Raw genomic sequence first — 20,621 nt, forward strand, 5'->3', positions numbered from 1 at the left:
ATCTGCTTTATCATGGACCTCTGAACTTTTATTTTTATCTTTAAATTAAAAAATACTTCTTTAAGCTCACAGCAGAAGTTCTGTGTTTTTGTGGAAGAAAAGATGAAAAGATCACAGTTCCAGTTGGATTCCAGTGCAGGTGAGCTTACAGGGTCATAGATAAGTTTCTCATCTTCCTTCAGAGCAGTTCAGCATGCTAGTTCTGTGCAAGCTTTGGATGAGAGTGATGATAAAGATAGAAGCTTTTTGGATTCACTGATGAGTTCTTCTGCTAGGGAATGTTGCTTTCTATTTTATAACATTTTATCTTCTCTGCTTCTGGCGTGATGGGTGGGTGACTCACCGAGAGATCTGGAGAGGTGTTACAGTAATTACAGAATAAATAAAATGTGGATCCCAAAGAATTTTTCTAACTGTAGGAATAAATAGAATGGCAACAACTTTGTCACACCTGTAGATGGCTGACCTGGAGGAGGCCAGGGGTAGCATAAGCTTAGTGACCTAGGCCACAAATGATAGTGAATGGTGAGGGAATACTTTTAAAAATAAAGAAGCCTGATTTGTGATATAGTGAGGGCCTGATGGGTATCATCTTTGCCTTACTGTATATGAGAAGCAATCCTAGTGTGGATAAGGTATGGTTGTATAGAAGTGAGGTCAGGAGTGAGCTGTCTGTTAGTTGAAGCACTTAATGGTCTCACAGAAGAGTGGAAAGAAACTTCTTCCTTAAAACACTAATCTCCCAGAGTGCGATGGAGGTGGTCTTGGTGTGAAAAAATTAGCCAAACTCGGGGGAAGCGTCAAGCTTTGTTGGCACAAAAACTGTTCTGAACCTTTTTCAGAGCTGTTTACTTTCTGGACTATTCAAATAATGTTAAGGTTTCTTCAGATGTGGTCGGAGTTGGTTGAAGGGGCAGTTAAGCTGTCCAGGCACTGTAACTCCCTTCAGTGATTTGTGAATACAAAGGTCTTCTATTTCCAGGCTTTTTAGCCCTTTAATCTTCACAGGCACAGATGTTCAGACAGAGATTTTATACAAAGAACGGAAACCCAAATCGTTTAAGCTGGTAATATTTACACTTACCACGTACTGTAAAATTCAAATGGTTTACTACTTCTCTGATTAAAGGCTTCCAAAATGCACTGACGGATTAAAATAGCTGAGCACACGAACCAGGCAGACATGTACACATTGTGTCATGATGTTTTGTTTGGACTCTGCTCCATTTTTCTGCCAGCCTTGAGAGAAGTTATCTGCAAGTTTTAAGGGGGTGGGGGGGGGGCTTGGTAGATTGTTTTTTATCAAACCACCAATGTCCCACATGTTTCTTATAAGAGGGATAAAAATTATTGGGTTTTTTTAACAATTGTTTCAAATGAACATATATAAAATGGACTGTAAAGCCTTGCTGCTGGGAAATTGTCATAGCTATATAGGTATGGACTTACTTGGAAATCAGCTGAGCTAATGCTGGAAGAATATTCCTTTAAGATGCTAGATTGGTGAAAGAATTAAAGGAGTTCCAAAGATGTGTTTACAGCACTGACAATAAAATACAATAATGTTACACTTGAACAGGTGCTAAAACTAAACTATCATTTCTTCAGCCCATTCAAAATTTGGCATGCTCTGCCCTGAGCAGCAGTTCAGGTCTCATTTCTGGGAGTCTGACTGGTTTTGTTTTTACACTCTTGAAATTTTAAGAAGGCGAAGTCCATCTCCTACTCTGTGGCTTGATCATTGATCAGTTATATTCACAAAAGGTGAAGGTTCATGAAGAATGCTGCGTTCATCTCATCCCAAGTATGACGAGTTTTAAAGAATATCAATATACTATTTTACTGTGTTTTGAATCCTCAGTCTGAGCCTGGCTCTGGTAAAAGCTGCATTCGCATCCTTTGTGACTGACAGACTGTGCCCTAGTGAAATCTTTAATTAGTCAGAACTGGAAGATTAACAAAATGCAGTGGAGTAATGGAATAAATAAGGAGTCATGTCATGTCAATGCTTTGATGCTTCTTTAGTAACAATGGGGATAGTTTGGTGTCATAGCCTGGGTTATCACGTGTGGGGGAATGACAAGAAGGACCAAGGAAGAGACAATGAACAAACACTGTCCTAAAGCCTGAAGGGTTTTGGGGAAATGAACAGATTTTACAGGGCCTCTCTGCTCTGGGAAGAACAGGACAAACAGGGAAGTAGCAGCTGAACGTAAGACATGCTGGCTTCTGTTAATTCCACTTTGCATCCAGAATGTGAATATGGGTTAACTCAGTGAATACCACTGGTAGCATTTTTCTGACTAGGTGATAAAATGTTCTTCTGGATACAATTTCTTTGCTTTTGGGTGAAAGTAGTTCCATAAAGCTTTGAGAAACATATATTTATACCTGTAATATCCCTTTCAGATGTATATTTAGGAATATGATGTAGTTAATATGTTCATGAGTCCATTTCCATTCTGGGCATTTACCCAGAAAAAAGAATTACTGGATAATATGTTAAAAATTAAATCTATGAAATCTAATAGCATTATTGTATCTAAACTGAAATGGTAAGAAATACCAGAAATGTCTGAGTTGGTGTAGATATCTCCAGGTTTAAAGCTTGCCATTGTCTTGTATCCCTTTTCAGTTTTGAATTTGGATTGCTGTAGCATAATTAATATCTACAGAATACTTAGTAACACTGGCTGAGGCCGTAACAGCTTAATTATGTAGCTGGCTAAAAGGTATATACTGTCACCAAGTATTATAATCATTATTACTGTGAAATTCCATCATTAATTCATATTTGGAGTTCGGTATGCAGCGCTGCACACCCATGTAAGAATGTAGGAGTGGAAGAGGTGTTGAGAATGAGGAATTCCTTACAAAAAGAAACCAAACAGATTAGGACTGCTGAATTTCAGAGACCTTGGAAATGGATTGTGTTAGCAATTGCAAATCAGACACCATAGTATGGTCAAGGAGAATACAGAATGATCAATGTTCATTTAGCACAAAGAAAAATTTGGGAGACATAGTGAAATTATCAGGCTGTATGTATGACCAGAGCAAAGAGAAGCACTTTTTCAATGTAAAATGTACAATCTTTTGGAAGCAAAGATGAAAAATGTGCTAAAAAAATGTATTAATTGTATTCATGGAAAGTAAGTCCAGTAGTGGGTATGAAAAACAATTGAAATATGATGTTTAGCTGAAGGAGGCCCTTAAATTACTGATTAGCTGTAAGCAGAAGGGCCCTGGATATTTCTGAATATGTCCTGGTTCTTACTTTCTGAAAGTTTTGCCTCTTCCACTCAGTGAGAAACACAGTACTGAGTTAAATGGGCCTCTGATCTAAGCACTTCCCCCCCTTACTTTTCTGAAGTTAATTTGTATTTAAGCTATAGTGTAACAGGATGAAGTGTCCTACAGTATTTAAAATTAGTGTTCATCAGATCAGTGCAGTGTTGTCTGCCATTGTCTTCCTGCACAAGTTACATTTTAAATAGTTGTGGCTTTCAGTTCAAGTCACATTTCCTCTTCAGGGACATTCTTGCATAGTATAGTTTCAACAACTGCTGCTGAAATCCTGAGATGTGGATCTTATTTCTAAATTCTGACAGAGGCAGTACTAGAAATTGGCATTGAATTTCTTCACTGTGTGTACTCCTACTTTTTGCTGAATTTTCAACTCAGGATCAGGGTGATTGGTGAATTTAATGAATTAAAGATAAACTATTTTTCTGTTTAAAATGTCATCTATGTCAGCCTGCTGGTAGTATGTTTAATTCCATATGATTTTAGGTAAAAAAAACCCCAAGGAACTCTTTTAGCATAAAACCTGTATGTAGTGCAGCTCCTGTGTAAAAAAGTGACAAAATACAAGAAATTTGGGGAAGAGAACAGAAGGGATGCAGGGTACTGGTGAGTAAAGGAAACTGCCCTTCTGAAAATCCAGCCTCAATTCCATTTGCCACTCGCTGGCTGAAAGGTGACAGATTGGAAGATATGAGGTACCTAACAGTCATTATGAAGAAAGTTTCTTATTTTAGGAACCTTTGATAGCAGATTAATAGGAGCTGGTGCAGTTGTAGAAATTGCAAGCACTTGCACACCTGAAAACTTGTCTTACTTTTCTTTACATTGTTTATTGTACTACGGTATTGTGTCCATGCCAAGCCTTGGCTTGTAAAATAACTGAAAAATGTGTAGGAAAGAAAGAAAGGGGAAAAGAAATTGAGTTTTTCAGAACCAAAATATTTGGTTGTGATTGACTTGTAGTAGATAAAAATCTTTTTGTTGGTGCATTCATCGTTAGAATGAGTCTAGTTCACTTAGAGAAGGAATCAGTCATGAGCTAGGGAAAGGAGACAGGGGTTAGTTGATCTCTCTCTTTTTACGGGCTGTGTGATTCTGTTAAAGAAATTACCCTCATGGTTTAATTTGGCAAGAAAAGCTCAGTTTGCATTTCACTTATTCCCCAGTGCAGGCTCAGACTCTTCCTTTCAGAAAGTCTGCTTTTAATGGGTAGTTAAACCAGAAGGAGGGACCCAGTGTCAGGGATCTCGGGGTATGTGGTGTGTCTGTTCTGAAATGCTTCAGCTGAGTCCTGTGGCTACCTGTAATTTCTTGGCTGTATCACAGAGCTGTTTGCAGAATTTCTTCTTGGCTACTGAGTTACCTGGAAATCACAGGATCAAAGGAGGGGAACCGGCCTGTGAGTGCTGTAATTCAGCTCCTCTGCCCTGGGGAAGGGTCAGTGACACCTCGTTTTGCCTGGTAGAGCTTTAGGACTGGTCTCAGTGCTGCCGGGATCTCCTCAGGCAATTTGTTCCCAGGCTTCCTTTGCCTTATCTCTGAGTAGTTTTCCTCCTTTAATCTGGATCACCTTTGATTAAATTTAAATCCGAATGGTTATTCATGTGTTGGCTATAAACAAGAAGAGTTTGCTGCAAAGAGAAATGTAACAGCTCTTTGTATTTATTTATGTAGACTGTTTGGAAGTGTCATTATTGTCCCCTCTGCTTTTCATTCCTTAAACTAAGCAGCTTCAGTTTATTCAGTTTATTCTTTCATAGCTGAATTCACGAGTAGATTATGCCATCAATCACATCATCTCCTCTAAAGATTCATCTGTAGCCCACAGCTTACTCAAAGCAAGAAAACAGTAAGAAAAGTAAGGAAAGTTCATAACCTGATTTGCTACTGAAAATTCCCATCTCAAAATTTTGTCATCTTACAACTAAGTAGTATTGATGAATTTGTCTATCAGTATAAGACATTATAATGTTACTTTTTAAAAAGTTTTATTTCTATTTTCTTCCTTAACTAGCTGGATTAAACCTTCTTGTGCTGTGTCTACAACTCTTTCACTATGAAGATTAGGGGGTGTGAAATTACTTTGCCTTCAGTCATATCAAGTATCATTTTACCTGAGCCAATTCTTGCTGCAATGAAGTTTGGCAGCCAGAAGGTTCTCGCTGTAGCAGGATGATACTTTTCACTATTCTGTTTCTGCAAAATGGTACATTTCTGATGTTAGTGAGAACTTGAATTGCCTGTAGGTTATAGCTTTTGTTGCCTGCAGGAGTTGTCTTTGGCATTTAAAAAAAACAGGTGTACTGAACTATTGTAGAAATGATTAAGAAGTAGTCCAAACAAGTGAAACCGTGTCTGATAACAAAGGGCTATTAGTTTTACAATAGGTAAATTTTACTGCAGAGTTCAGACCAGAAGAATTTCTCTGTGCGTAATCGTTACCATTTTACATCTGGGGCAGAGAACATTAATGCATAGTGTAAGTATGGGCAGTGAATATTCACTGGAAAAATCACAAACTGAAGAATAGCTTGTTTAGTTGGTCAAAGTGTGAGCCAGTGGTGTTCTGCTATTGGATATGAAAGCAAATGTAGCAGCCAGAAAGACCTTGCTGCATGTTCTAAGTTTGACATTATGTGGTATTAGGTTGTACAGGCTCTTGGATTTTAAAGGCTGATGCCAAATGGGGTACGCACAGGAAAAAAAGACATTAAATACAGAGACATCTGCTCCTGTTTTCAAATAACAGGGGAGAAATGGGTAACATATCACACTAATGCAGATGCTTTTTATTAACCAGAAGTTATAATTAAATGCAGTTTTTTCTGTGATTGGTGATGAAAGTGTGAGAGCAACCTCAGAGGGGGGAAATGTTTCCGATTATGTCGACCACAACCGACTATTACGCAGCAGCACTACAAACCCTGTGCTGGCTCGGCTTGTTGTATTGTAATGCTGTATTGAAGCCATGTTTGCAAACCACGTTCCAGCCCAGCCTGCCATAGCTGCAGCCAGCTGATGAGGAATGTGTGCTCCCTGGCAGGCTGGGGCACAGCTCAGATACCACGGTGTGTGGTGGCTGTGATGAGAGAATAAGCGTGGAGATGGTAATCTTTTGCTATTACACAATAACGTTTGAGGCAAAATTAGTAATGGAAGTTCTGGGTTTAGGTTCTTGTGTTGTGAAGCGGGGAGAAGTGACAGACAGACAAGGCTGGCTTTCCAAAGCTCTTTTTGAGGGAGCTGTTCTAGAACAGGGCTGGAGAGGTTTGGCAAACATGTTTGTGGACAGCGCCTTTTCTTGTCCTCCAGCTGAATTGATGCATGTGTGTGCTTGCTGGTACAAAGCTTGTTCAGAGTATTAATAAACTACTTAAAGGATGCTCTTTTAAAAGAATGTTCTGCATATTAATAATTGTGAGAATCAGATATTGGGAAACTGCTTTAGAAACCTGTGATTCAACTAGCTGATCAAGAGAAGAAGAGAAAAAAACTGTACGTTTGAGTACTTTGCTCGGTGCAAAGCACTTAGAAATTCTGACTATATCTAGCTGCAAGAACGGGTAAACCTTAGGGAGAAGGGGATGGGTCATTGTAACTTCCTGGCTCTGCTGATACCTTTCCAGTCACAAGGTGAGGATGTTTAAAATAATTGGCTTTGAGGGGTTAACTCTCCTTGTGGAGAGACCGTGCCCTTGCTAATCCTTCCTAGCTTCTTTCATGAGAAAGATCCTCTCTCTTTGGGGCTCCTTCTTTCACTTTCCTTGTGCTGCTGAATGCTGAGTATGGACTAAGTGGCACTGAACACCAGAGACCAACAATTTGTCCCATCTTTTATTCAGTTTGATGGGAATTTCTGTGAATGTAGGATTGAGTGGGTCATCCTGAAGTGGTAATGTGGGGACTGGGACAAGAGTGGTAATATAAGAGTTAACTATAGCAGCATTTTTGGTTGGTTGGAAATCAACCTGTCCTCTTACATTATTGCCTTCGTAAAAGGTTCCACATTAGATGGGCGTTCCTGAAATATTACTGCAACCACCAGCACTCTCCATTGTTGAAGAGTCAGAGTGCAGTAGAGCAGCGAGTGTCTGTTAACCCAATTTCATTACCAAAAATGACCTTATTTCCTGCTTTTGGTAATATTATAACACATTTCCAAGCTTTGCATCATGCAATCTTTCCGTTGCTGAGAACAAAAAAAAATCTATTTCTATCCAGATAGTCCAAAAGAAAAACCAAAAAATAACTCAACCCAAAAAACCAACCAACCAACCAAAAGAAAAACAACCACCACAAAACCCCAAAACCCAGAACAACCAACCCCAAACATTTTGTCTGAACGGTTGATGGTCGTAGGAGACCTCCTCACATACTGGCAGTCCTTTAACAGGCAGAGAATAAGACAAGTTACTTCCTACGTGCTTCCATTTCACTAGTGACTGCGGAGCGAAAGGTTGAACACCGAGGTATTCGCGCTCCCCTCGTATTGCAGCGTGACTTCTGATTCCTAAGCGCGTGTGTTGTGTCCGCAGGTGCCGCAGAGGATAGAGGAGCAAGGCGATGCACCTGAGGACAGCAGCGCCGGAGTGCCCGGCCTGTGGGGCAGCTGGGGCCCGTGGTCCGCCTGCTCGCGGAGCTGCAGCGGGGGGGTGATGGAGCAGACGCGGCCCTGCCTCCCCGCCTATTACCGGGAGCGCGGCTACCGCCGCCCGGGCCGCCACTTCCCGGCCTCGGACCGGGCTCTGCCCCACCGCGAGGACTCGCTCTCTGCCTACCCCGGCCACGTCATCTCCGCCATCCGCACCTCCGTGCCGCTGCACAGGACCGAGGAGCAGCCGTGGGCCGGGCTGCGGGCGCGGAACGGCAGCCAGGCCGGGCGGGCGGCCCTGAGGGGCAGCCGGCACTCGCAGGGCCCGCGGCACAGCGCCAAGCCGGACAAGAGGTACGGGCCTGGGCACGGCTGCCTCCCTTGGCAGCGCCGGGGCACCTCAGAGCGGGCACCTCCCACGCTGACAGCTGAGTTAGGGCCGGCTGAGGCCGACTTTACAATGCGTGCCTTCTGGGGAACGCTGCCCTCCCTTGACTGCTCACAACGTGTCCGAGGGCAGATGTAGTTATTCTACAATTGTGCTGAGCGGATTCTCTCACTTCCCCTTAAGATTTGTGTTATGATTTATTGATTTTCCTTTTCTGCTGGACTCTCATTGGACATTTCCCTATTTACTTATTTGACACTAAATATCAGAACAAATAACTGTTCTGTAAGTAAATATCAGAACAAATAACTGTTCTATAATTGTATTCTTAACTTCAGCAGCCAGCCTGATATTAATTGGTTGAAAAAAAAGCAAAACTTCTTTTCATAAAGGATGGTCTGCCATCTGTTACTTTATTTCTACTCAAGACTCTAGTTTTGTTTTGTGTTTCTATTTATTGCCTTCTTGTTTTCTCTTTTTTTTTTTCTTCCTAGCACATATTTTAGCAAAATTTCCTGTTTGAAGAAAAAAAAAAAAGTGGTTGTTTAATATATAGAATATTTTAAACACTGTATATATTTTTATTAACTTCACAGTAAGTCTTTAAGGCTGGGTGGAGTTGGGCTATTACAAGTAATTCCAATTAATTTTCCCACTTCTGGAGAAACGCTTCTTTATCCATTTAGATACCAATCTATCAGATTTTTTTATATACGTGTGAGAGGAAAATAGATGAGTTTCCAGTTTGGAGACTGAGCAGAGCAGGCATCGAGATCCCCTGGGATGGAACATTCTGTAAATGTCTGTTCTCTCTGTCTTTTCTCTGAATATGTATTCCAGCAGCTCTCTGGTTCTTTCCCTCTCAGCTCTCTGCTGGAAGATGCATGAAGAGAGATTTTTTGGGGTAGCTGACAAAAAACCCCCAAACCAAAAAAAACAGAAAACACCCCAATCCTCCTCAAACATAACCAAAAAAACCCTTCCTTCATATCATCTGCATCTTTAAGATTCCTTGTGAAGCAGTCAATTATCATTCCCTTTAAAAAGATATTTTGCCGTCCTTAACAACACAAGAAAGAATATTACCTTGAGGCAGTATTCCAGCCTGACTACAATGAGACAGTAGAACTCTGTTGCTGCTGATAAAGACAATCTCAACCCCTGCAAGAAACTCTGTCCATATTAGAAAATACTTGAAAATAGAATTGACCTCTTAAGCTCCTGCCTGTCTCAGGGAAGGATGAGTCTCAAAAATTGGGGCCATCTGTTCAGATGTTGATCTTGTGGGGTGTTGCCAATTCCCTTTGTCACTGCTTTGTCTTTCTGTCAAACCCATGCAAATGATAGCCTAGACCTGTTGAGTATGTGGCACTGATGGTCTCACAGAAGCTCAGGGAGCGGTAGAGACAGGATTAGTAGTTGTTACATGAGCGCATTGAGGCAAAATTCCTATTTTCTTTTTTTCTGTTCTCCTGTGTAATAGTTTGCTCTACTGCACCTCTGCTCTGGGCTGTGCAGTGTGACAGCCCCAGGCTGTGGTGCATGGCTGGGTTATTGCTGACACCACAGCCTGGCCTTGAACCATCAGCACAAAGTCATCCAAAGGCTCTTTGCTGCAGCCCTTGGCACCTCTGTCTCCAAGGGAATCCCAGCTGGCCTGGCTCTGCAGCAGCCCCGCTGCCTCTGCCGGGCTCCCATCCCCGCCCTTGCTCTGGTGGCCGCTGCAGGCCAGCACAGACTGGAACGCTTTGGAACAAGCACTGCAGGATTGGCTGGAACGTGAGACGATGGTGAGCAGAAAATGATACTGTGTGCAGAACTGAAGCCGTGTTATTTCCTAAGAAATGCCTTGCCATATGAAATAATAAAATGCCCGCTTTCCTGTATGATGGAAGCATTTGCTTTTGAAAATTCTTGTGCTTTCCTAAGCACAATACAAGCTTCTGTACCACAGTTGATTTTCCGCCCCCACACACTCTGCCCCTTGGCAAAAGGCTGTGGATTCAAGGTCAGTGTTTTAATCTTACTTGCATAATAAGTTATTTCCATCTTGTGTTAGGAGTCCCTGGTGGCTTTAAAGCCTGTAGTATTGCATAACTTTCAGATTCCTTGGTGGTGACTGTAAAAACAGAATGAGAGCAAAAAATGTTATTTGAAAATGGAATTATTTTAATGACAAACCTAATAGTTTTCCTTGATTTACAAAATCCAGAGTAAAAGCTTTCTTTACAAAGGAGATTACTGTTCCTATCACGTGTATGGAAAATGGATTTCAAAATGTGAGTTACTTTACACATGATTTTTATATTATAGAACTGTGTTTACTGTTCACTAAAAGGATGATATTGGAAATTCATGTCAGGCTGTTAAATAACACTTGTGTTTTCACAGTTTGTACGGTCAGTGGAAACTTTTTGGGGTATTTCTGTTTACTCTACTGGACTTTATATAAAAGCTGTATTTTTAGGAGACTTCCATAAAACAATAAGAGAGGAATGGACATCTGTGACTGAGATAAGCTCACATTGATAACATGGTAGAATGAAATTGGATGGCTTCCAAGGCAAAGATTTTTGACAGCAATAGCAATCCTATACAGTGTGTTTGTATCATTTACCAGCAAGTGGAAAAGTTCTCTGCCTGCTTCCAAGCAGCTGACAAAGAACTGATTAGGGTTTTGTTAGCAAAATCCAAAATAGAATTTGTCTGTCATAAAATTTGCTATGCGTTGTCTTTGAAGAGGGTATTCACATTTTCAGCTTTTGAAACTTAGGAGGTAGCTACAGTTAGAAGCCTGGTTTAAAAAATTTCAGTGCTCCCCTGTTTAACTCAGTGCAGTAAGAAGAGTTCTTGCATGATTGAAGTGTGCTAATTACGATCAGTCACTCTAGTGAGTATAGAAGAAAGCTGATGGTTGCCCGGGTTGTCCACTGGCAGAGGCAGGGAGCTCTCCCCAACTCTGAGGAGCTGAGTTCCCTGTAGCACAGACTTGGTTTGTTATTTTTCGTGTAGCTAAAGTGCATGAAGCACACCACACACTAAGAACAAGCAGGAAGGAGGAGATAGTGAAAAAATATTAAAGTATTTAGACACCTTTATAGAGAGGCACATACAGAAAAGTAATAAGGGCATGCAGACAGAACATGCTTTAAGAGAGGAAAGACATCTTGAAAGGAAATATTATTAATGGACTAGGTTTTAGTGCTGCTTAAATGTTGCATTTCCGATTCTCAGTTTTGGTGATGGGAAAGACAGAACCACAATTTCTCACTAATGTGCTGAGTGTGGGATGTTTACAGCTGCCACCTTCACTTTCTCTTCACATAAGCTTTGGGGGTGGATCAGCAAACCTCAGTGTCCACTTGTGTGAGCCTGATCTGTACTTTGTATCTGGGGTCATAGGGGCAAAAAGAAAAAACTGGAATTAACCACCAGAATAATGAAATAACTAAAGCATCCTTGCATAAATAGTACAAGTTAAAGAAGTATGTTAATAAGAAAAGGACTTCCCTAAAGCATTTCTTGTGTATTTGGAAGAGGAGTGAGAGGAGAAGTTTGCACTGAGGAAATAATCCAAAAGTCATCGACTTCTCACATGGCTGTAGCTCTGGGTCTTTATTCTTCTGCCAGCAGCTGACGTGCAAGTGTGTTGTGCAGCTCTGTACCCTCTACAGGGTCAGTTTGCGCTTCTAGGCCTTTGAGCAGCGGAAAGGAAGAGTGCATCATTTAATGTCAAACCAGAATTTCCTCTCTGAAAGTATTTCTTTTCCCCCCTGTTACAGATGCTTTGGCCAGGCAAATGTAGGTCACTCTGTTGGCAGGTCCACAGTTACCTTTTAAAAGGACAGTTCTGTTGTTATTTCCTTAACCAGTAGCTGTGTGTTGTGATGCAATTTCTGGGTCCTGTCCGGTTCCTAGAGGTGGAGAAATGTGTGATTGCTGGACCTTCAGGCTGAGGAAGGTTTTATTTTCTCAAGTTGTGAGGCTTTATATTTATTGGCATGAGTGTTTGCTCTTCTTAGTATCTGGAAGGAAACCCAGCTCAAGTACTTGGCCACCCCTCCTTTCATTATTTCTGTCATAGAATGAAAATGTGATGGATTTTACCCCAAGCCCACTGTGGTTATAAAAGCTTATTGTGGGTTGGTGTGTGTACAGAAGGAAGACAGAGGGAGAAGGATTGGATCCCTTTCTAAGGATGAATTTTCCAGAAAGAAAGATCTAAGAGCAGCCATGGTAATCAGAGAATTCATTTTGGTAGCAGTTGGGGGGTTTAGAGCCATGTGAGAAAGATGTTTATTTTCCTTCCGAATAAAATTCCAGACAGGATCTAATAGCAACAATGATCAAATGAGGTATTTCTTCACAAAATGAGTAGCTAGCTAGGATGGCTGAGGCTTCAGGTTGACTTTTTGCTGTCACACCTCTCATCTGGATATTAATCCCCATGATATGCTCTAGGTCTCACTTATTATTACCAAATTAATATCAGTTTTTATTATACTACTGCACGCATGCTCTGAGTGGGATTACCAGAAATAACCCCTTAACACAACACTATAATTGCAAACCACATGAGCTTTCTTATTCTTACTACTGAACATTTCAACCCTTCCTGAGCTGGGCTCACTGAAGGAGGGGAAATGAGAGCACTGCTCCTGTTTAGTCAGGTACCACTGAATTATTGGCCCATCAGTGAGGGCTAGGAGCAACCAAACCTCCCACATCGTTTGTAAGGCATCTCAGCAGAGTTAGGAGGTTACTTCCATTGAATTTCTGCTGGTTTACCTGCTAACTGTATCCAACTGCATGGTTGCATTATTCAATCAAATCTTAAAGAAGACGCCAAGAATTGCCTGGGATCAGAGGTGTTGTTGAAAAAGAGGATTGAAGTATTTGGGTTTGAATTTTGGAATCCTGTCTCAGTGTTGTAAGTCATATAAATGAGGTTATACCGTACTTGCTGAGAGATCAGTAAAAGCAAATATACTGAGTTATTCAGCTGTACTGCATTGGGGTATCAGAGGTGATCTCTGAGGATTGAAAATTTCATTTAAGAGTTTAAAGAGACAGTTTATTAAGTGACCTTATTCATTAATTTTACTGTCTCAGAAAAACATAAATATCTTTTCCCCCTAATATGATAAAGAAATGAGAGTGTTCATGGTGTAATGTGGTATAATCTGTTTTTCCTCAGAAGAAACACTTTTTAGGTGTTGTTGGTTACTCTGTGAATTCTAGCAGTTGAATTTTTAAGGACAAATATGCTTGCAATAATTTTAATACTCCTACGTATGTGTGATACATGGGAAGCAGTGCATATCCACAAATCATGGTGTGGTAACCAAAGTTACCTTGAATGTGAAAAAAGACAGTTAGTTCCCTTGCTTTAGTTAATGAAAATGCCAATCAGTGAGATGCAGTGACAGCCTGCCGTGATGAACTGCCCTGCAGAGTTCTGTGAGTAGAACAGTGTGCTGGAGTGAGGCAGAAGTTGGTGCTGTGAGTAGAACAGTGTGCTGGAGTGAGGCAGAAGTTGGTGCTGTGAGTAGAACAGTGTGCTGGAGTGAGGCAGAAGTTGGTGCTGTGAGTAGAACAGTGTGCTGGAGTGTGGCAGAAGTTGGTGCTGTGAGTAGAACAGTGTGCTGGAGTGAGGCAGAAGTTGGTGCTGTGAGTAGAACAGTGTGCTGGAGTGTGGCAGAAGTTGGTGCTGTGAAGGGAACAGTGTGCTGGAGTGTGGCAGAAGTTGGTGCTGTGAGTAGAACAGTGTACTGGAGTGAGGCAGAAGTTGGTGCTGTGAGTAGAACAGTGTGCTGGAGTGTGGCAGAAGTTGGTGCTGTTGGCCCCACTTTGCAGTGTGTGATGAACTCCTGTGATCAAACATTTCTCAGTGGTTATCTGCACCCTGCTCGAAGGCCCGTTTCTAGATCAGTGGGCAGACATGAATTCGTTTTGTAATATAAAACAGTCAAAGGGCTCCCTTCTTTCATTCATGTTTAAGTGATTTTCTCCAGGTTGATTTCGAGCCGGTGAAAAGTGAGTATGTGGAATGCAGAGCAGCACAGGCTGTGGTGCAGTGGGAGAGGCAGTGCATGGTGGCTTTTGATGGGAATCCACCTGACTGGTGGGAGCTCTCCTTCCTGAGTAGATGGAAACCTGTTCCCAGATCCAGTATATCAGTCATTTTTGTTAAAAATGGCTCCTGTCAAAGAATCTGCTAAAATACTGTGAGGTGTAAACTCACTAACAATTATGAACAGTATAAGACAGTTTATTTTGTGACTTAAGGGTGAAAAAATTTATGGTGGAATCTTTTTAAAGAACACCTTGTTAACTGTGTGCCTAATAACATATAAAGCATGAAAGAAAATTAAAAGCGGTAGGAGGGCTGGAAAGTAAATGATTGACTTGGACAATTGTAGGCCAGTCACACTTTTGAATTATGGAGGAAATGACATGGATTAAAAATGCAAGTCTGAAATTGTTTTAAGAATATTATCTAGGAGTAATTAAAAAAAGCACATTAAAAATACATATGCCCATAGCAATCCTGTTAACAGAAACTTACCGATTTAGGACCAGGTTTTTTTCTGATTTGACATTTTGTGTCTCCAAGGACTTTTCCATCTCTCTTTTTTTTTTTTTTTTTTTTTTTTTTTCTTAATTGCATTTTAAATATTGGAGTAATATTTCAATAGCTTCATTGCTGACTGGAATAGCTAATAAGTCACTTTCAGTTCTTCAGAAAAAGAATCAAGGCAACTCCGTACTAAATACTTGAACTGTGAGTAGATGGGTAGTGTCCTTTAAAACCTGTCAATTAATTACAATAATGTAGTGCTGCAAAACAGATAATTAGCATGACCTCAAGTTTAGGTTAAATATTGGTATACTTATCCATAGAAATAGATTTAGTTAAGTTAGAATGTATGTAATTGTTTATAGAGTTATAAAGGATTTTGCCTGCGAGAAAGCAGTTCTGTTAAAACCAGGATGAGTAGAAAGGCTTAAATTTAAGCCAAAGAGCTTTGATAGGGATCTAAGGGGACTCCGCTGCTTTAGAACTAATTTTCTAGCTGAAGTAAATGAACTGCAGTTCTGTAGCATTTTTTGAAATGGAAATGAGTAACAGCAATGCCAAAGCACAAATCAGAATAATTTAAAAGACTTTCGCAGTGGTAAATAATGTGAAATAATTTTGGGGAAGTAAAGCTATAAATCACATTTGTAACCTGTCTTCTGTCTTTTCTTCCTCTTTCATCTTGCACATAAAACCTCTGTTTCTGCTGATACATCAGTGTTAAGTTCAGCTTGAGTAGGTGCTAGCTCTGGGTGGGTTGCTGTGCTGATAGGGCACAACCCCAGCCAGCAACACTTCAGAGAATAGATTGTAGGCAGCTGCTGAATTCCCAGGAGAGGAGAACTGGCAAGAGCCTGGGGAATGCCTGGCCCTGGGCACCCAGAAGTGGACAGGGGTTTCTTTACCATGTCAGAGGATTTGAATATTCATTCCAGGATGGGACTCCTGGTAAAGGAAGCCTTTGAAGGTTTTAAAAAAAAGCTTTGAACTTGACCAAACTCTACACGAAATTAAAAGAAAGGTCTAGGTGTTGTTTATACTCTATCTGAGGATCTGTGGTGAGATTCCGTTGTCTTTTATAAGTGGTGTTGTTGTGACTGGGAATACAGGGAAGAAAGCCATCTCCCTCTGCTTTTGGAATTATTTCTGCCAATAGACAAGAGAAAATCTTGGGGGGAGAAAAAAAATGTAATTCCTATGCAGTTTTGGGTTTTTTTCTCCTTATCCCTGGTAAAACCGGTGGCTTTAAAGACGGTTACCTTTGCAAAACATTACTTATTTCTTCAGAAACAGTGAAAGGTTGTGAATTGAAAATTTGAGAAATCAGAAGTTTCTTTGGGTTATTCTAAGGAAACTTTCCAGCAGTTGTACAACAAGCCTTCCTTGTTGTCATACATGAGCGGTTTTGCTAATGTTCACCCCTGCAGATTTTAATTTACAAGAGAAATACTTTGATACTAGGAGATAAGATAAATGAAATGCTGAAAAGCTCATGGAAATACATTCTTTATTCTGCCTGACATCAGAAGAGAAAGAAAACAAGTTATGCTTCAGCTGGAAACGAGCCAAGGAACCTCAGTTTAGAGGCAGTGGGAGAAATGTAAGGAGAGAGGAAGTGATGGAAAAAGGAAAAAATTAAAAAGGTATGTTGGAGAGAGGCTGTGTAAAGAGCACTTAAGGGAAGAGGTGGAGGCCCAGGAAATTTGTAATCTTACCTGTGTATCTTAAAGACACTGTATATCCTTAGTTCAAAGAGGGTTTCTACTCAATATAAATAACCAGCCCACCAGCTCTGAAAGTGCTTCAGTCTTGAAGACCACTTGAGGTTCAAAGCATTGTTCTTAGCATGAAGTCTCTGAGGCAGCGATAATGCATTGATTTGCCAAGGCACACTTTTGCTTGTGGCTAAAATTAGAAAAAGCTACGACAACCAAATTCCTTTTGGACCCTGCAAATGTGCTAGAGGGGCCAGTTCCTACTATTCACAGCTGACATATTCTCAGCATGAGAGAAATTGTTAAAAGTTACAACAGTAAGAATGCTACATCATCATCGTTATGTTTACTACAACCCTTATGTTAATAGCACAAAACCTGATTTTCTTACTTGTCTGGGCAAATGTATTTTCTGAAATAACGAGTATATTTAGGTTGGCTTAAGTTTAAAGGAGCCCATCATTTTTGTTATCGAAGTGCTAAAGAGATTTGAGCAATCCAAAAGGTGTATGTGTTTATAAGAATTATGCCCAAAGAACGAAGATTGTCAGATCTGCATTAAACAGCTGGTATGCCTCTGCTTGAGATGAACACAATAGATCGGAGATGTCTGCTGGCTGTGGTCTGACATGAATTATGTAATGCTTTTCTACACACATTTTTCTCTTAGGCAGCAATTTACCTTTAGATGGTGAATCCGTTCTTGGTAGCATTTTCCTTCCCTTTTTGTCCCAGCTAACTGCAAATACTGTTGAATACTTGCTTTTCTCTTATTCTCTCTTGCTCTTCTTCAGCCTAGGGAGCAACAGAAGAGCTAATGCTGTGTAATCTCACTCTCGTTTAGGTCTGGCTAGGTAGGCACAAAGCTTAGGTGTTCTCTTTCAGCTCCTGTGTAGCTATGGGAAGCTTTTCTTTTCCTCCCTTAATACCAAAACCATTATACTGCTCTTTCTGCTGTAACCACCAAAAGCTTGCCTCAAAAATGACTGTCATGGTCACAGAGCAGATTAACAGGGATAAACAGTTCAAGAGTGCTGGTTGCTTATCTGCCAGGGCACGTCAGCACTCTCATTCACACATCTTGAGCCAGGAAGATTGATTAAAAGCCCCACGTGGCCATAAGGCTGGAATGGGAGGTAAATGACTTCCAGGGTTCCCAGCTCACAAGAGTCCTGGGAGAATATAAGACTTGGGAAGAAAACAAACCCAATAAAAACAAACCCAAAGAAAGGTCCCTTTGATCTGGTGGCTGTCTGACATCTGTAACACTTCTGTTTCTAGAAAATAAGTATGTCGATTTATAATCACTGGTTTTCACTGGCATTCAAGTCTGTTTTGCGTCTATATTAAAAACATAAATGTATTTTATGTACAGAAAGAAAATTATTTTTCTTTAATGGTGTCTCCCTTTCTGAGCTGCAAATGTCACCCAGAAGAGCTGTGTTCTCTCATTGCTCTGAACTGGAAGAAATGTTTTATGCCAGCTGACTCCTCAAACTGCAGATCAAGGCCTTCTGAGATTCCTAAAACATCGAGCTAGACTACATCTTGTTCATATTTATTACAAGTCATGTAAATACCTAACTGCTCCTTTGCTTATGGGTTCAGTAACTGTTGTCTCTCTCTTTCTCTGTTTTTAGAAGCAGAAACAGAAATCCTATTGGTCCAGGAAAGTATGGATATGGAAAAGTGCCTTACATTTTACCTTTACAAACTGACACTGGTCAGCAGCCTCAGAAGCTGCGGAGGCAGCGCCAGTCGTCGAGGAGCCACCTGTTCCACCAGAGTCCCAGCGTCATCAGCTCCTACAGCCAGGCAGCTGCTCCCTCACTGCAGCACGGGAATCTTTACCAAGAACCAAGTGCGCCTCAGGTGGGACACCAAGTCCTGGGGCCCTCGGTTTATCAGTCACCTTCGTTCCCTGTGTCTCAGAGCCTGTTCCACGGCGCTGACTCCAGCCCTCAGGCCCTGCAGGGGCAGCCCCAGCCGCAGAGGGCTGCAGCCATCGTGTGCATTGGAGCCTACAAGCAATATAAACTCTGCAACACAAATGTAAGTCTACTTTTCCTGTGTTTCATGTGTTGGGCAGCTATTGGTTTTCCCTAGTATGCAAAATCTTCACATAATCATCAAGTTAAGTTGAATTTTTTAAAATTAACTTAATGATTATTTTTGTGAACCGTTTTTTGAGTTTCTTGGGGAATACTGAAAGTAGATCCATAGTATTACAGTTAACTATTACCGTACCTTCAAGGGCTTTAAGCAGTCACTTCATTTACCAATATGTACAGTTCTAATTTGATGAAACCTGGGAACATGAAGGGATTTGAGATAAGAATAGTAATTGAGAGAGGTAGCGGGACAAAAATGGGCTGAACAATGTCAGAGAATGCAATAATGGTGGAAAATTTTAGTTGTAATTGTGGTGAAGGGACAAAGGAATGAATTCAGTGTAAATTTTCCACTTTCATTCGGTGTTGTGATGTTATTTTGATTTTTGTGTGATGAACGTGGATTTTAATGATAATTCTTAAGTATGTGATTCCCAGTGGTGAGGAGTGGAGTGTATTGGGTTTGCGTGGGCAGGTTTTGATAGAGGGGAGGGGTAGAGGGACTGCAGGTGTGGCTTCCATTAGAAGCTGCCAGAAGCTTCCCCCATGTCCAACAGGAAAGGCAGCGCCAGCTGGCTCCAGGATGGACCCACTGCTGGCCAAGGTCAAGCCCATCAGAGATGGCAGTCCCATCCCTGTGATATCATACTTCAGAAGGAAAAAAGCTGTTGTGCAGGTGTGATGTAGCCAGAGGAGAGCAGAGTGAGAATGTGTGAGAGGAAGAGCCCTGCAGAGGCCGAGGTCAGTGGAGAAGGAGGGGCAGGAGGTGCTCCAGGGGCTGGAGCTGAGATTCCCCTGCAGCCTGTGGGGAGCCTAGGTGGCCCTGCAGCCCATGGAGGGCACTGGAGCAGGTGGAAGCCCTGAGGAGGCTGTCATCCTGTGGAAGGTCCATGCTGGAGCAGGCTCCTGCCAGGGACCTGCAGACCCATGGAGAGAGAGCAGCCCACACTGGAGCAGGTCTGATGGCAGGACTTGTGACCCTGTGGGGACCCACACTGGAGCACTTAATGAAGAACTGTAGCCCATGGAAAGTACTCACATGGGAGAAGTTCGTGGAGAACTGTGTCTCATGGGAGGGGCCCCATGCTTCAGCAGGGGAAGGACTCTTACCCCTGAGCAGCAGCAGAAACAACCTGTGATGAACTGACCATAACCCCTGTGATGAACTGATCATAACCCCCATTTTGTCTCCCTGAGCTGCTGAGGGAATGAGGTAGAGCTGGGAAGAAGGGAGGGGTAGGGGGAAGGTGTTTTTATGATTTGTTTTTCTTTGCATTGTCATGCTCTGATTTTGGTTGGTAATAAATTCAGTCGATTTCCCCAAGTCAGGTTTGTTCTGCCTGTGACAGTGATGGGTGAGGCTCTCTCCCGATCCTTATCTCAACCCATTAACCCTTTATTATATTTTCTTTTCCCTGTTCAGTTGTGGAGGGGAGTGATGGAGTGGCTTTAGTGGGTTCCTGTCACCCAGCCAGAGTGAAACCACCACAGTCACTGACAAGCTTAATGTTATTCCATGAAAGAAATTGAAAAACGGAGTTTGGATAGGCCATGTTATGAAGGTTGTCTGCCTCTCAGTCCCATAAGATGAGGTTATCCCTTTGTGAGTGCCAGTCATGTTCCAAACAGCATTTAGAGACAGCCCCCAGTAGCCTGGATCACTCCAGGGCCTTTCCGTGGTGCTCTGTGCATTCTGTGACAGATGCTACTTTTACCAGCATTCAGTTCTACATGCTTTGATTTTAACTTCCTAATTTATTGGAGTGAAAATCTGTTCTGCGTTAATTTTTAAATAAAACTTAATCTGCTTTACTTGGTTGAAAAATGCTTGGCTGGGTGTACCGTGCCCCGGGCAGTCTCCCATTGTATGTGGGAGGCAAGTGAGGTTTTGTTCTTTGTCCCCATTAGTGGTTTTCATCCTGCTAAAATT

General features: G+C 41.5%; 1 protein-coding gene across 3 annotated transcripts in view; it reads left to right on the plus strand.

Annotated features, from left to right (window-relative positions):
• The window catches only part of THSD4 (thrombospondin type 1 domain containing 4), a 268,563-nt gene that overhangs the window by 60,334 nt on the left and 187,608 nt on the right, over positions 1-20,621 (plus strand). For all 3 annotated transcript variants that reach the window (XM_040077771.1, XM_040077769.1, XM_040077770.1), the window contains exons 4-5: positions 7,842-8,251; positions 18,221-18,632. In XM_040077771.1, coding sequence (XP_039933705.1) covers positions 7,842-8,251; positions 18,221-18,632 — 822 coding nt within the window. The remainder of the gene's footprint in view (positions 1-7,841; positions 8,252-18,220; positions 18,633-20,621) is intronic.

This window comes from Hirundo rustica, chromosome 13 (genome assembly GCF_015227805.2).
Source record: "Hirundo rustica isolate bHirRus1 chromosome 13, bHirRus1.pri.v3, whole genome shotgun sequence".
Taxonomy (NCBI): Eukaryota; Metazoa; Chordata; class Aves; order Passeriformes; family Hirundinidae; genus Hirundo; species Hirundo rustica.